This window comes from Somniosus microcephalus, chromosome 34, assembly GCF_052327205.1.
Source record: "Somniosus microcephalus isolate GS21.2 chromosome 34, FLI_Smic_1.0, whole genome shotgun sequence".
NCBI classification, from domain to species: Eukaryota; Metazoa; Chordata; class Chondrichthyes; order Squaliformes; family Somniosidae; genus Somniosus; species Somniosus microcephalus.
In genome coordinates, this window is record NC_141020.1 from 18,034,133 (window position 1) to 18,048,653 (window position 14,521).

At 41.5% G+C, this 14,521-nt stretch overlaps 1 protein-coding gene across 2 annotated transcripts in view; it reads right to left on the reverse strand.

Moving 5' to 3' along the window:
• Positions 1–14,521, reverse strand: part of LOC147096844 (mitogen-activated protein kinase-binding protein 1-like) — a 104,049-nt gene that overhangs the window by 70,725 nt on the left and 18,803 nt on the right. For both annotated transcript variants that reach the window (XM_085973531.1, XM_085973530.1), the window contains exons 2-4: positions 9,515–9,606; positions 3,782–3,844; positions 90–147 (exon numbers count right to left, since the gene is read on the reverse strand). In XM_085973531.1, coding sequence (XP_085829657.1) covers positions 90–147; positions 3,782–3,844; positions 9,515–9,606 — 213 coding nt within the window. The remainder of the gene's footprint in view (positions 1–89; positions 148–3,781; positions 3,845–9,514; positions 9,607–14,521) is intronic.

Sequence of the window (14,521 nt, forward strand, 5' to 3'; positions counted from 1 at the left end):
TTTTCGCACATAAGTGTCCAAGTATCCCATAACAAGAGAGACAATCCAAATTCCAGACTGTAAATTATGCATTTTAGAAACGCACTCACCTCCCCAGTAACTAAGTATTTTCCATCGGGTGAGAATGCCAAAGCACTGACTGCTTTTCTAAATCAAAAAACAAGATTAGGTCAATAATTGACTTGAAGCACCATTATTAGGAAGCCCGTGTTTCAAAACAGAATTTCACCAATTCCAAGAAATGTTAAATGTAAGTAGCCCTCTCGTCTACTTGGCCAGAACATCTTGCCAACTTGCAAAAGCAGGAGGTTTCACATGGCCAGTGGTAGTCAGACGTGTTCTCAGACAAAGTTTAGTCTTTCAGTTGGTACTAGAATGCCAACAAAACATCCTGTTCCCAATTAAGAGGTCCTCCCAAAACCCACTGTCTTATCCGAGTGCCAGAGAACATTCCTTCCGTCACCGCCACCACCAGCAGCCACCCGACATTCCTCTCCTCTCCCCTTCCAGATGCTGCTTATCGCCAGCTTCAAGTGGCAACCAACCGGGGTCATGCAAATGAGGCCTGGGTATTAGAATCACCCAGGCCTCACGTTGCCGAGGTTAGAGGAGTTTGCCCGTCACCTTGGCCCCCACCCACCTGGAGTTAAAATCAAGGATCAAGAATCCATGGGTAATTTAGACGATATAGCTTATTTCTAATTAATCATTTCCGCCACAGTGTAACAACATTTAATCTCTGTGTGGCCTCAAAAGACAACCTACACAACAATAATTTAAAAAAAAGTGAATTTACTACAGCTATTAAGTTGTATTGTTGTTACAACGGGTCTATTTTGTTGCTGGGCAACCTCTAGAATTGGGAGAAAATCTGTCACAGTGCGATGTACCAGGGATAGCAAGAAGTATGGTTACACATAACCTGAAAAAAATGTACCACTTTTTTTTTTTTTTTTAAATAGCGAATAATGAAACAGATGACAACTAAGCAATCATGGGTGGGTACCTTTAACCCGTGTAGTTAAATGGGATCAGACCAAAAAGGCTCAAATCCAAATTTTTCCAACTTTCTATGGCTTTAAAATTGGATCCCAAGGTTTGAGAATACTGTTTGATATACTTACCCAAACAAACACTGCAAAACAACTAAAATATTACTTTTTCAATTCTGTAACCAACACAACTTCAAAGATGAACAACTAAAGGCCATTAGTTTCCCCGAGTTGGTAAGTACACAATGGGTGTGGTGTTCAGCCACACAGGTTGAAATCTTTGACTTGTGCTGAATTAACGAATCCCAGTTGGAGTGTCAGAATTGGCAGTAGCACTCCAAGGTTTGGGTCGGTGGTCAGTGTTCTGGTACCCGATTACAATTCAGTGACCAGTGGAAAGTATATACATGGACAGCAGGCGATGACATGACCAGGTCTCTATATTTAAATAGTTTGCCAATATTCGCACATAGAATGAACACTTGGGCAAGGTGCCAAAGCGTTGTGAGCACTCTTGGGACAACACCCTACCAAAAGAGTCAGCAACTTCAAATGGAGAGACAATTGGAGTACAAAAAGTTGGAGGCCAAAGATAATTTTAATTTTTACAGCTAGGGCACAGAGTAACGTATTATAACTGCCCCCTCCTTGGCAGCCAACGGAAACAGATTGTATAGTGGGAAACACTATATGCAAAAGCACAAATACCACTCAAATTTAAATGTGTGGCAGCGTACCCTGTGTGCATCAGGACACCGGAATTCTCTTACAATACTGCTAGGATTTGATATTTAGGTTTATGTGGGCTAAAAACAATTTTTAAACAAATAAATCTAGGGGAACATGGCAATGCAAAGAAGCTGAGAGTTGAGGATACTCAAGTTTCAGACGCTTAAGAAACATGACTGACGCATGATGGAACAGAAACTGTACAATGTGTAGTTTGCGAGATCGCATTAAGCTTGTAATGAAAAATGTAATGTCTTACATTAATGACTATAGCTTGGAGTTTTTGTTGGGGGAAATCCCTAATACAGCATTGAATAGCAGACTCTTCCATTAATAAAAACACACATTTTGTATTGCAGTTTAAAGGTGAAACAAATTGAGAGTCACAGAAAAATAGCTTACATTTGAAAATGAACTGCCAAAGAGAACATAGAGAGAAAAAAAAACAAGCCTTTCAAGTGTTAGGACAAAACTATTTTAAAAAGTGAGTAAAAAAATCTCAGGTCCATCCACGCTTACCCTATCCATTGGACAATGTAACCTCAGGCACTACCATCCCCAACTGCTAGTAATGCTAACTCACGGGGATGCAACAGGGAAACAAATCTGGGGAACTTCTTTGTGGGCTCCCTAAGGCAATTAAGCAAGCTCCAAGAGACCATGGTTACCCAGGATACATCACTAGACATACTTAACTACCTCCCATTAGAATATTGACTACAAGGCTGTGGGCCCCGACAACACCCCGGCTGTTGTGTTGAAGACTTGTGCTCCAGAACTGGCCACGCCTCGTACAGCTACAACACTGGCATCTCTCCGACAATGTGGAAAACTGCCCAGGTATGTCCTGTCCACAAAAAGCAGGACAAATTCAATCCGGCCAATTACCACCCCATCAGTCTACTTTCAATCATCAGCAAAGTGATGGAAGGTGTCATCGACAGTGCTATCAAGCAGCACTTTTTTAAAAATTCGTTCATGGGATGTGGGCGTCGCAGTAAAGGCCAGCATTTATTGTCCATCCCTAATTGCCCTCGAGAAGGTGGTGGTGAGCCGCCACCTTGAACCACTGCACTCCATGTGGTGAAGATACTCCCACGGTGCCGTTAGGGAGGGAGTTCCAGGATTTTGACCCAGCGACGATGAAGGAATGACGATATACTTCCAAGTCAGAATGGTGTGCGACTTGGAGGGGAACTTGGAGATCGTGGTGTTCCCATGTACCTGCTGCCCTTGTCCTTCTAGGTGGTAGAGGTCGCAGGTTTAGGAGGTGCTGCCGAAGAAGCCTTGGCGAGTTGCTGCAGTGCATCTTGTAGATGGTACAGACTGCAGCCACGCTACTCCAGTGGTGGAGGGAGTGAATGTTTAAAGGTGGATGGGGTGCCAATCAAGCGGGCTGCTTTGTTCTGTAATGGTGTCGAGCTTCTTGAGTGTTGTTGAAGCTGCACTCAAACAGGCAAAACCCAAAGTGGGCATCAGTGAGCAGGTTATTGGCTCCAGACCGCATTAGACAAACAAGAGGCGTCCTTTACCCATGTCTGACGCAGGCGTTAATCTAAGAGGCCAACCAGCATCTGCTTCTGGTCCCTGCTGCAGCTTTGGTTTGTCATGAGGCAACCAGCGCTAGTGCCGATTGCCTCCGGGAAGACCAATGCCAAACACCACGCAAGTAATAAAAGGTAAGTACTTACCATAATCACCGCCGCTCCCAGTCCCGAGATCTCCGACCTCACTCCCTGCCTTGACCTCCTAGCCCCCCCCACACTCCCAGACACCATCCGACAACTCCACCCACCACCCAAATCCCGCAATAGTACTCCCAAGGCCTGTGACTGTCCTACCCAACACCCCCCCACAAAAAAGGTCTGCGACCTTCCTAGCCGACCCGCCAACAGTACTAGAGGTCTGCGATCTTCCAACCGAACCCGCCAAACAGTACTCCAGAGGCCTGCTATCTTCCACCCCGACCAACCACTGAATCCTTGTAAGGCACCCAAAACTAGGCGCACCCAAATTTCTAGGCCATAATGTCTTAGCTGTTGTACTTAGTTGATCCTTACCTGGAAGCATTGAGGATGTGAGTCTGCTTATTCTTCTTTGGGTTGCACAGCACCACCACACACCTTTCAAAACAGAACAATATATTACAACTCCATTTCTTTTGTTGCAGAAAAAAACTCAAATGAATCAAATTACAGTACTGCAACTACTGCACCATCAAAAACCGACTACAAATGTTTATGCTGTGCATAATGGCTAGTCGTTTACAGAATACCAACTTCAATGTTTAAATATTCATAGTTTCAGCAAAGCTAATTTGAAAAGCAGAAACACGCAATATTATTCTGTATGATGTTATTTTTACAGGGGAACACAGGCAGTGAAGCCATTCTTTGTCACGTACTAATCCTTTGATATTTCTTGCTCATTCACCCAGTGTATATAGAAACATAGAAGATAGATAGGAGGAGTAGGCCATTCGGCCCCTCGAGCCTGCTCCGCCATTCAATGAGATCATGGCTGATCATCCAAATTCAGTACCCTGCCCCTGCCTTCTCCCCATATCCCTTTAGCTTTTTAATTTAATGAATTGGCCTCAACTGCCTTGTGTGGTAGAGAATTCCACAGGTTCACCACTCTCTGGGTGAAGAAATTCCTCCTCATCTCTGTCCTAAATAGCTTACCCCTTATCCTTAGACAATGACCCCTGCTTCTGGATTCCCCCGACCATCGGGAACATCCTTCCTGCATTTAATCTGTCTAGTCCTGTTAGAATTTTATACGTTTCAATGAGATCCCCTCTCATTCTTCTAAACTCCAGCAAGTATAAGCCCAATCGACCCAATCTCTCCTCATACGTCATTCCTACCATCCCAGGTATCAGTCTGGTGAATCTTCGCTGCACTCCCTCCATGGCAAGAACATCCTTCCTCAGATAAGGCGACCAAAACTGCACACAATACTCAAGGTGTGATCTCACCAAGGCCCTGTACAACTGCAGCAAGACATCCTTGTTCCTGTACTCGAACCCTCTCGCTACGAAGGCCAACATACCATTTGCCTTCTTAACTGCCTGCTGCACCTGCATGCTTACCTTCAGCAACTGGTGCACAAGGACACCCAGGTCTCGTTGCACTTCCCCTTCTCCCAATCTATTGCCGTTCAGATAATAATCTGCCTTCCTGTTTTTGCCACCAAAGTGGATAACCTCGCATTTATCCACATTATATTGCATCTGCCCAATCACCCAACCTGTCCAAATCATCCTGGAGTTTCTCGGCATCCTCCCCACAGCACACACGCCCACCCAGCTTTGTGTCGTCTGCAAACTTGGAGATATTACATCTAGTTCCCTCGTCTAGATTATTTATATTGTGAATAGCTGGGGTCCTAGGACCGATCCCTGTGGTACCCCACTAGTCACTGCCTGCCACTCGGAAAAAGACCCGTTTATTCCAACTCTTTGCTTCCTGTCTGCCAACCAGTTCTCTATCCAAGTCAGTACCTTGCCCCCAATCCCATGTGCCTTAACTTTACACGCTAATCTCTTATGCGGGACCTTATCGAAAGCCTTCTGAAAGTCCAAATACACCACATCCACTGGTTCTCCCTTATCTATTTTACCAGTTACATCCTCAAAAAATTCCAGTAGATTAGTCAAGCACGATTTACCTTTTGTAAATCCATGTTGACTTTGTCTGATCCTGTCACTGTTTTCCAAGTGCTCTGCTATTACATCTTTTATAATGGACTCTAGTTTTTTTTTTTTTTTTTAAAAACACCTGGGAATTGACTTTTCACCTGGTAAAAAAATCACTGGTAGACGACTCAATGGAGGTGAGTGCACCCTCACAATTATTAATGGAGAAAATTAAATAGAATCTTAACATCTTGATCATTAAACTAGAGGATTGCCCATGGCACTGCTCACAGTAAGTCAGAGAAAATGGAGCTTTAAGGTTAGAAGGTGCCGGTGTGTTCTTGGCAAAAGCTTGGATTAAGAGGTCAGCTGTCTTTATTTCTTTTTACTGACAATTCAAGACCCAATAGAGGCTCGAGATATTAAACTGAAAAAAAACACACATTCGTGGACTTCTGAATGGGCCACGCAGCCCGTTAAAATTATGGGGAGCATTGCCTAAAAACAATGAAAACTATTCGAGAAGTTTTACGAATACAAAACCAGTACATATCCCATAAAAGACAACAGCTCCACTTGTGCAGTTAAGCAATCATGGTCAACAAACAAGGTAAGACAAGGTAACTAGCTAAAAGGAAAGGCTTATACAAATGCAAGGAAAAGCAGAAATCCAACACAGAGCTATAAAAAGCAACCAAGGGAGACAAAGAAAGTTAAAAAAAGTGAAAAAATAATTTTAAAACTTGCAAGGGTTATCAAAGCTAACAGTAAAAGTTTTGATAAATATATTGAGAAAGTGGTAAAGGTGAACGTGGGCCCTCGACCAACGTTCTCGCCAAGCTGCGCAGCCGCACAGCGGTCTGCAAGTCCTGCGCAGGCCCCTCACCGGCTTTTTAAACGGAAATAACCGCGCATGCGCGAAAAATTGAATGGGTCGCGCGCGCCAGCTAAAGTGACCGTGCACCAAAAAAAGTGTTACAGGGAACTTTGCCCTCAACCCTTTTCCTACCCATGTCATTGGTCCCAACATGAACCACGACTGTTGAAACTGGTTGAATTTTGTTTGAGGTTACTAGCATAGTAGACAGGAAATATCCGTGGATGTCGTCACTACAGACTTTAAGAAGGCATTTGATAAGGTTCCGCACAAGAGATTATTTGCAAAAACAAAAGCGCACGGAATTGGACATAACCTTGTGACAGGGATTGGGAAGTAGGAGACAGACACACTCATGGAACAGACCCCCAAGAAGTTAAGATATTCAGAAGGAGGAGGAGAGTGGAAAGAATAAAAGCAAACAGTAGTCAAAATGTACAATAATTATATAAAAATACTCAAAAAAGTCAAAAAGGAGAGTCACAATACAATTCACATCAGTAATTATTATATGGGTGTTGCTTAGTTACACGCATCAAGCAGAGACTTTTCACAGCATTACTGCAGTTTGGGGATTGAGTAACCCTTGGTCACACCCAATGTCTGGATCCAGTGAGCTCCATATACCGTACATACCTGAATCAAAGTGAGCTTGCTCATTGTTACAAGGGATGATCAAAATAATCACACCTGTGTTTATCCAGTTGTTATGGCATTCAGCTCCAGCTCGACAGACCTCACCTATATTAGAATGCTTCTATCAAATTCAAACCACGTCAATGCAGTATGCTATTTAATAAAACCTGTACTCAAATTCATTTCTGAACCGTTAATACAATTTTTTACACTTGAACAAGTGGAAAACAATGATAGGTAGGAGATTTCAAGGCACTGATCAATCAAATAGTTGGTGACATAGATCACCAGAATGTCAAGATTAAACATCACAGACTTTGAACAAATCTGACTGAGTCACCCTTTAAAATCTAAATGATATTTGCAGTTTTCTGACTTTTGCAAGACAACCCTATTTTGCTTAATCTGAGGCAAAACTTAAAAAGCTGCAAACTAAAATCCTTACACAAATCTTTAACTTAGTTACAAATGCCTTTGGCAAAGTACAACACGTTGCTGAAACATGGGACCATCCATTCAGTCATTTCTAATTGTTGGCAGCATCTTCCCAATTGAGGTAAAATGGAAACATTCTGTCGACATGTTTCAACACATGGATATTTAAAGCCAATGCCAAACCATTGCACTGGCCAGATGAGACAAGAACAAGTCATGTAAACCTTTAACTTATTTATTTTCCAGCCCATTAAAACTACATTTTTGCCTTTCCTGGCATTAGACTACAATTTTCTACATTAATCCCTTTCTAATCAACCCCCCCCCCCCCCCCCGGCGACCTCTCTGGCCTTGACAGGAGCACTTCATTAGTGCACATTTATTTAGATGCAATTAGCGCTGGAGAAATATTTCAGCAACAAAATTCAGAAACAGGATTACTCTTTGTTGTAGGCCAGTTATACGGCACAGCTTGCATTGATGCAAATCTGAAACTCCTTTTGCATCAACACCCACTTTAAAAAATAAATGAGAATGTAAGAGAGAGGAGAGAGTCTGCAGTACATTGTAAAGCCAAGTATAAAATATTAACAGAGTCAACAGCCCTGACTAAGGAGTCTTCAATAATCCTTCAGGTCTCATGAATACCAATTAAAATGTCAGTGAGCAGAGCTTCATTGTCCTTGTACAAAAGGCAACATGGGAGCAGACAATATAACTTGGGTTTGTTGGTTCTCTCTGGGGGTAGTGTGTCGTTTAACTGCACTCCACCGCCCCCCGCCACTTCATTCTCAGTATACCGTCAACTGGGCATTTGACCTACTCCATTGTATTATTCTAGTTTTAACATTCATCAGAATGTTATAGCATTATGATCAGGATAATCATGTATTTTGATAGAAGAGTATTGCAACAGTGATTAAATGAAATTTAAGACGGTTTGGTAATTAAGCTCAGCATTAACCCACTCCAACTGCATCTACTATTGTGTTGACTTCCTACAGTCCACATTTGAAGCAAAGTTTCAGTTCAGGCGCAGCGTATAAAAGCAACATTCTCTGGAGAGTGGGTTCAAGTGTGGTTTGTGTGTATATCAGTGAGATATTTTGAAAGTATTTATTTTGGAATCTGGGCTCCAGTGGATTGACTTGTTCCAGGTACCATTCTAAGATCAACATAATTTACATTCACACTCAGGTACAGTACTGTGCTCGTGTGTTCCCACGTACCTTTACAGTCTGAAGAGGGAAGAAAAAACAAGTCAAGGAGTACTTTGCTGAAGGTCTATCTGGAGGCACTAGTGGGGATATATATTGCCAAGTGAACTAATCACATACAAGATCGGTTTTTAATCTTCCACAATGCAGTACACTGCTGTAGTATAGCCACAACATTTTCTAATCTTCCAGTAAAGAACACAAACCTCACATTGTTAACTGAAATTGAATTCTGCACTACTATGGCAACTTCAATAATATTTACTTGAACTAACACAAGTTCTGTAAGGAGACAAAGTCTAATTTTAGAATTCTAAATCATGGCATGAAAGAAACGGAGGCTGTTTCAGGAACAGGTAGGCCAGGAAAAGCAAACAATACAGAATGCAGCTATCTGCACGGGTTACACTGCAATCTGATTAATGTATCCAAAAATTCAGAATTGTACTATACATTAAGATGCAGAAAAAGGCCTGCAGATTTTATTTTTCTAATGAGCATTATCATACTTCAACAGCCCCTGGGAAACCTTGTATGTTCCCAACTGGATTAGAGAATTTTACCACATCGGCATTGCTGTTTATCACATGAAATGTTCTTTTTGCAAAGCAGTGGCTCCAAGGATACAGCTACACACAGATGCAAAGCAGTTTTGGATGCTCGCCCTTGGGAAATAGCAGCCTCGCAGTGTATACCAGTGACCATTCTTGTACATGCAAGTTTAGGCTGCAATTGTTAACTAGCTAATCAAGTGTGGGCCACAGCCAAGTCCAATCTAGCCTCCCTGAATTGCTACGAAAAGCAGGAACCCCTTCTATACCCCTCCTCCACAGGTCCGGGGAGGTTAAAGACACATTGTTCCATTACCCCAGGTAAGATCAACTGAATCAGCATGCACCAAGATGAAACCTGGTAGCTTCCTGGGTCTGTATACCTCAGTATGACACTGCATTTACCAACTAAAGCGGGGCTGTCATATGTCACTTACCCTGCTGGATATGCCACTAGTCCTGTGGTTAAGTCACAGGCTAAACTACTGCTGCTGGAAGCTGTAATTCCAAAGACTTTGTCTAGAGTAATCTGAAGAGAAGAAAAACAATAAAAAAACAATGATTAAATGGCACTCAAGGGGTCAGCTAAAAGCTGGTTTAATTCAAGCACTAAAGAAAAGCCAGAAAGCCACATTAAGCACAGCAGAATTGCACTGCATCATATTCATGATCTGAAAAGATACTTCTTCTACCCTCCCTCCCCCCCTCCCCCCACCCAAAAATTGCACATTAAAATTAAAAATACTTGTTTGCAGGATTAGAAATTGTGATTACTGTTTGGGAATGCAAAGGTGGAGGGGGTAATCATCAGATATGTGAATTGCTTTATACATTAATTAAAGATCAGAGACAAAGAAAAGAAAACTGCTTAATTTATTAAAAATGTGATTGCATTGCCACTACAATGCACAAGACCCGCAACATACCTTATTTAGAGGGGGTGGCAGGGGAGAAGTCGTTTATTCCTAACTCCTCCCCCATCATTCCAGCTAGAAACAAGTAGGGGACCTGCTTCACAAGGCCTCCAAGTTACATAGCTTAAAGATGATTTTTATAAACTACCCCATGGTTACATTTTTGTAAAAACTAGATATTTTTGTTTGTGTTTCAGACAACTCTCATAGGTGATCCCTAGCTACCTATGTCCCAGAGAAAGCATTTTCACTTACCCAGAACAGAGAACCTTCAGATCATTTCAACTACAGTACTGGTTTTAACCACCATTTTCTAGTCTTTGGAAGGCAGCAGAATATCACACTAGACTTTAATCAAACTTATTAAAAATGGTAATAGAACAAGCAAATAGTAGCAATATGCAACTTAGAAGTTAAGTACAATTTACTGTACTCCTATTATGACTAACATCCTGATATTTAGGAGTTCTGTAACTTCATCCAGGCTAATGTTAGTTGCCAAATTAATTAGATAAGATTTTAAACAACAGATTTAAAATAAGAGATTAAAAACAACTGGCAAAAAAAGCCATGGGGAGATGAGGAGAATTTTTTTTTTAAACTCTGTTATGATGATCTGGAATGCACTGGAAGCAGATTCAAAAGTAACTTTCAAAAGGGAATTGGATCTCGACTTTCAAAGGGTAAAGTTTGCAGGACTGTGGGGAAAGAGCAGGGGAGTGGGACTAATGGGAGAGCTTTCAATAAACTGGCACAGGCACGGTGGGCCGAATGGCCTCCTCCTGTGCTGCAGGATTCAAAGTCAGTGGAAATTCAGAGGCACAGAGGTCTATTATCTTGTGGCATTCCTAAACATTGCAGTTCCACCTACTTCCTGCAAAACATATTCAGTAAAGAATTGATTTTAGGTCTGGATGAGCATTGAACAAGAGTATTTTTCTGGTCAATGAATTGGTGACTGGGGGGTGTATAGTTAGGATTCGGATCAATAGTATAAATGGAGAGTTTAAGATGATATATTTTTCCACTCAACAGGGTCATTAGCATACATTACAACAGGTAGTTATTGAAGCTGAGCCAATCATGGCATTTAAGAGGTATAGAGATAGGCACTTGGAGAATTGGAATGGTCACATGCATCAGGCTTTCTTCTGTGCTGAAATGTCTATGTTCTTCCCATCTCATTATCGAATTGCCTTGAGATTTTGTTTCCACTGACTACCCAGAAGGCCATTCCAGCGATTGGCCACTTTTGCTCCCAATAAACCATTAAACTTTGCAAAATGAAGCAGCCTTAGATATAGATTTATACTGATCTTTCACCAAAACGCATGCGCGATTTCAAGCATCGATTCCTGAAACATTTCTTTTTACAGTGGACCTTTAACTTTGATAAACTCCAAGCCATTGTATTTTTCTAGCTACAGAAACCTATGCTTGTGCCATTTTTGTTTGCTCTCCTGCATGGGCCAAGAATTTCTGAATAAAAGGACTTGCCTTTCTGGCAATGATTGTGGCTGCTGCTGAAGCACACCAGCATAAAGTGCACTGGGTCAGAAGCAAGAAGTTTGGTCCGGTTCCAATTCATTACACAAGCCTGAATGTGCTCCTGTCATCAATTTTCTAAACAGATCATGCAGGAATTGGCAACGTACACAGCTCAATGTTACTGCACAAAGTCACTATTTGAAGTTAGCCTCTTGCTGCCTTGACTTGATGTACAATTTTAGTAGCCATTTGTCTTATTTCCAGAAGGAGTCAAGAGTCTTTCTAATCCAAAATAGCAGTCACAAGTACTATAAACATCAAGAACTAATGTTGTAAGCATAAGTGAGTTAGGTTAAACATTAAAAGTAATTCATAGCCCACTTTCTAACAGGCATTCTGTTTAGTCACATTTCTTGAATTTTTAAATAAATATAGAAAGCTTGCATCAGGTCCAGTGGTGGATTATTGAAAGTGTTAACCACTCTGTAGATGCAGCTTGTATTCCTGTATTCTTGCATACAGAAGAAAAAAAACGCAGTTATACAGCGCCTTTCACAACGTCCCAAAGCGCTTTACAGCCAATGAAGTACTTTTGAAGTGTAGTCACTGTTGTAATGTAGGAAACGAGACAGCCAATTTGCGCACAGCAAGCTCCCACAAACAGCAACATGATAATGACCAGATAATCTGTTTTAGTGATGTTGATTGAGGGGTAAATATTGGCCAGGACACCGGGGAGAACTCCCCTGCTCTTCTTCCAAATAGTGCCATGAGATCTCTTACATCCACCTGAGAGAGCAGATGGGACCTCGGTTTAATATCTCGCGCGAAAGACGGCACCTCTGTCAGTGCAGCGCTCCTTCAGCACTGCACTGGAGTGTCAGCCTAGATTTTTGTGCTCAAGTCTCTGCAGTGGGACTTGAATCCGTAACGTTCTCACTCAGAGGCAAGAGTGCTACCAATTGAGGCACGGCTGACACCTTACAAGTGTCGCTTGAGGCACTTGAACAAAAACAAAATGTTCACGGAACAGGATGTCCTTGGCACCAAGGTGTACACAGAAAAAAAAAAGTTGCTACTCGGCACAAGGACAGTAAACCACTGCATGCTCTTTTAAAATGTTGTACTATTTCTTGGTATTGGTATAGCTGCTAAGAGTATTGGTTAGCACAAACAAAATAGCAACCCGATACAATAATTCGTACTGACAAAACTGGTACGCAATTCAAAGTGGGAAGAAAAAGGCAACAAGATTGCCCATGTTCAGTGAACCGTGGGCACGTCTAGGGCATCCTATCAAGACATCATTCTGCGCAAGATCGTCCACCAAAAATAAAGAAAGGTTACTGATTGAGTCAGAGGCCATTCTTACCACAGAAAGGAGCGGGCAGGTCTACTGGAGACAATCCTGCTCGATTAATCTGACAGCAGATTATCTATATGTGTTAATCCCAGAGTGACATTCCACACCCCATGAACCTGACTGGACTTCTGGGTGGTTGCAACTACACGACACACAACATGGAATCCATTACAATGTGCACACAGGGTCTCAACACAGGCACTGTGAACTCTCTACAAGCAGCCTACCGTAGGCTTTTACATAGAGAATTTTTCAGGATCTCACTAGTATGATAAGTAAAAGTAAAGTTTACATTTTCAAAAATTCTCAAATTTTAAGTTCTATTTACTGTCAAAGATAAACAATGCAGTATTTATTTCTAGTGTATTCCAATTCCAGCCCACTTTTACTGATATAAAAGAACCATATGCTTTAATTTCCCTAGTCCATGCGTCAGAGATTAACTTCATCAAGACGAGACTTTCAGAGAACACACTTATGGATGAAACAAAAACTGAAAATGCTGCAAACATACAGGAAGTCAGTTAGTACCTGTGCAGGGAACAGACAAGTTAACGTTTCGGGTGCAGCCCAGTCTTCTGGACAGTTCTGAAGAAAGTGCCATGCCCAAAGCTTTAACTGGTCGGCTCTCCAGACAGATGTTGACTGATCTGTTGTGCGTTTCTATCATTTTCTGTTTTTTGCTTTTTACAATTTTGAATGACCCGACCCAAAGAACAAAGCTAACATTTCTGCATCCAAATGCTCTTCAGCTACAAGCCTCAACTGCTTTAGCATTCCAGGATGAGCAAGAAGTTTCCGGTGAGCATTTTTCCAAAGTAATTCATTGCTAAACACTTCTTGATGAACAATAGATGTTTACTACCAAGCAGATCATTTCCTTCCCTGTAACCTTTCTATTGGCACATAATGAAAGTTAGTCAGCAGGTCTCAGTATTGTGGGTGTAGACCCTTACTCAGAACACCCCCCTGCTTTGTGTTTCAATCATTTGATGAATTGCTCAATGAAACCTTCCCATTTATCACATGACACAAATATGGTCACTGGTAATTAAAAATATTTAAAATCAACAGTAAAGCACCCAATAGAAAACACCTTGTCTAATTTATAAAAGTAACTGTCTACATTAGTTTGGACGCCAAGCCTCAAATTTCCTTGAATTAGGATGTCACTGGATTTCCTCAAAAGTGGGTTACAGTCTCAGCCAACATTTATTCCCAGACATTTGAGAACATCTCTCAAAAATAAAATATTGCAGATTAACCACTCACCTACACATTGAGTTGCTTATGGTCCAACTAAATTCCCATGGGTCACAGAAAGTAGCTCATGCAGAAATTCAGTGTGCATCCACAATTAAGATATCAAAAATTTTCATATTAAAAAGATGCATTCCAGCACAAAATTAGAGAACGTTCTAATACACATTATATACACTCCAAACATTACTGTGGGTTATTATTCACAATACAATAAAGGACCAGTAGTTTCTCCCCACCCCCAGCTCAAGGTGCAATATCCCAAGCTTATTTTCTCCGTAAACGTCTTGGCTTAGCTGGTAGCCCACTTGTGTCTCGAGTTAAAAGCTGTAGGTTCAAACTCCACTCATATCTAGGGCATCCATTATTATTTGCATCAAGACATTGTGTGTGAAACCCACCATCAACAAAGGAACCAA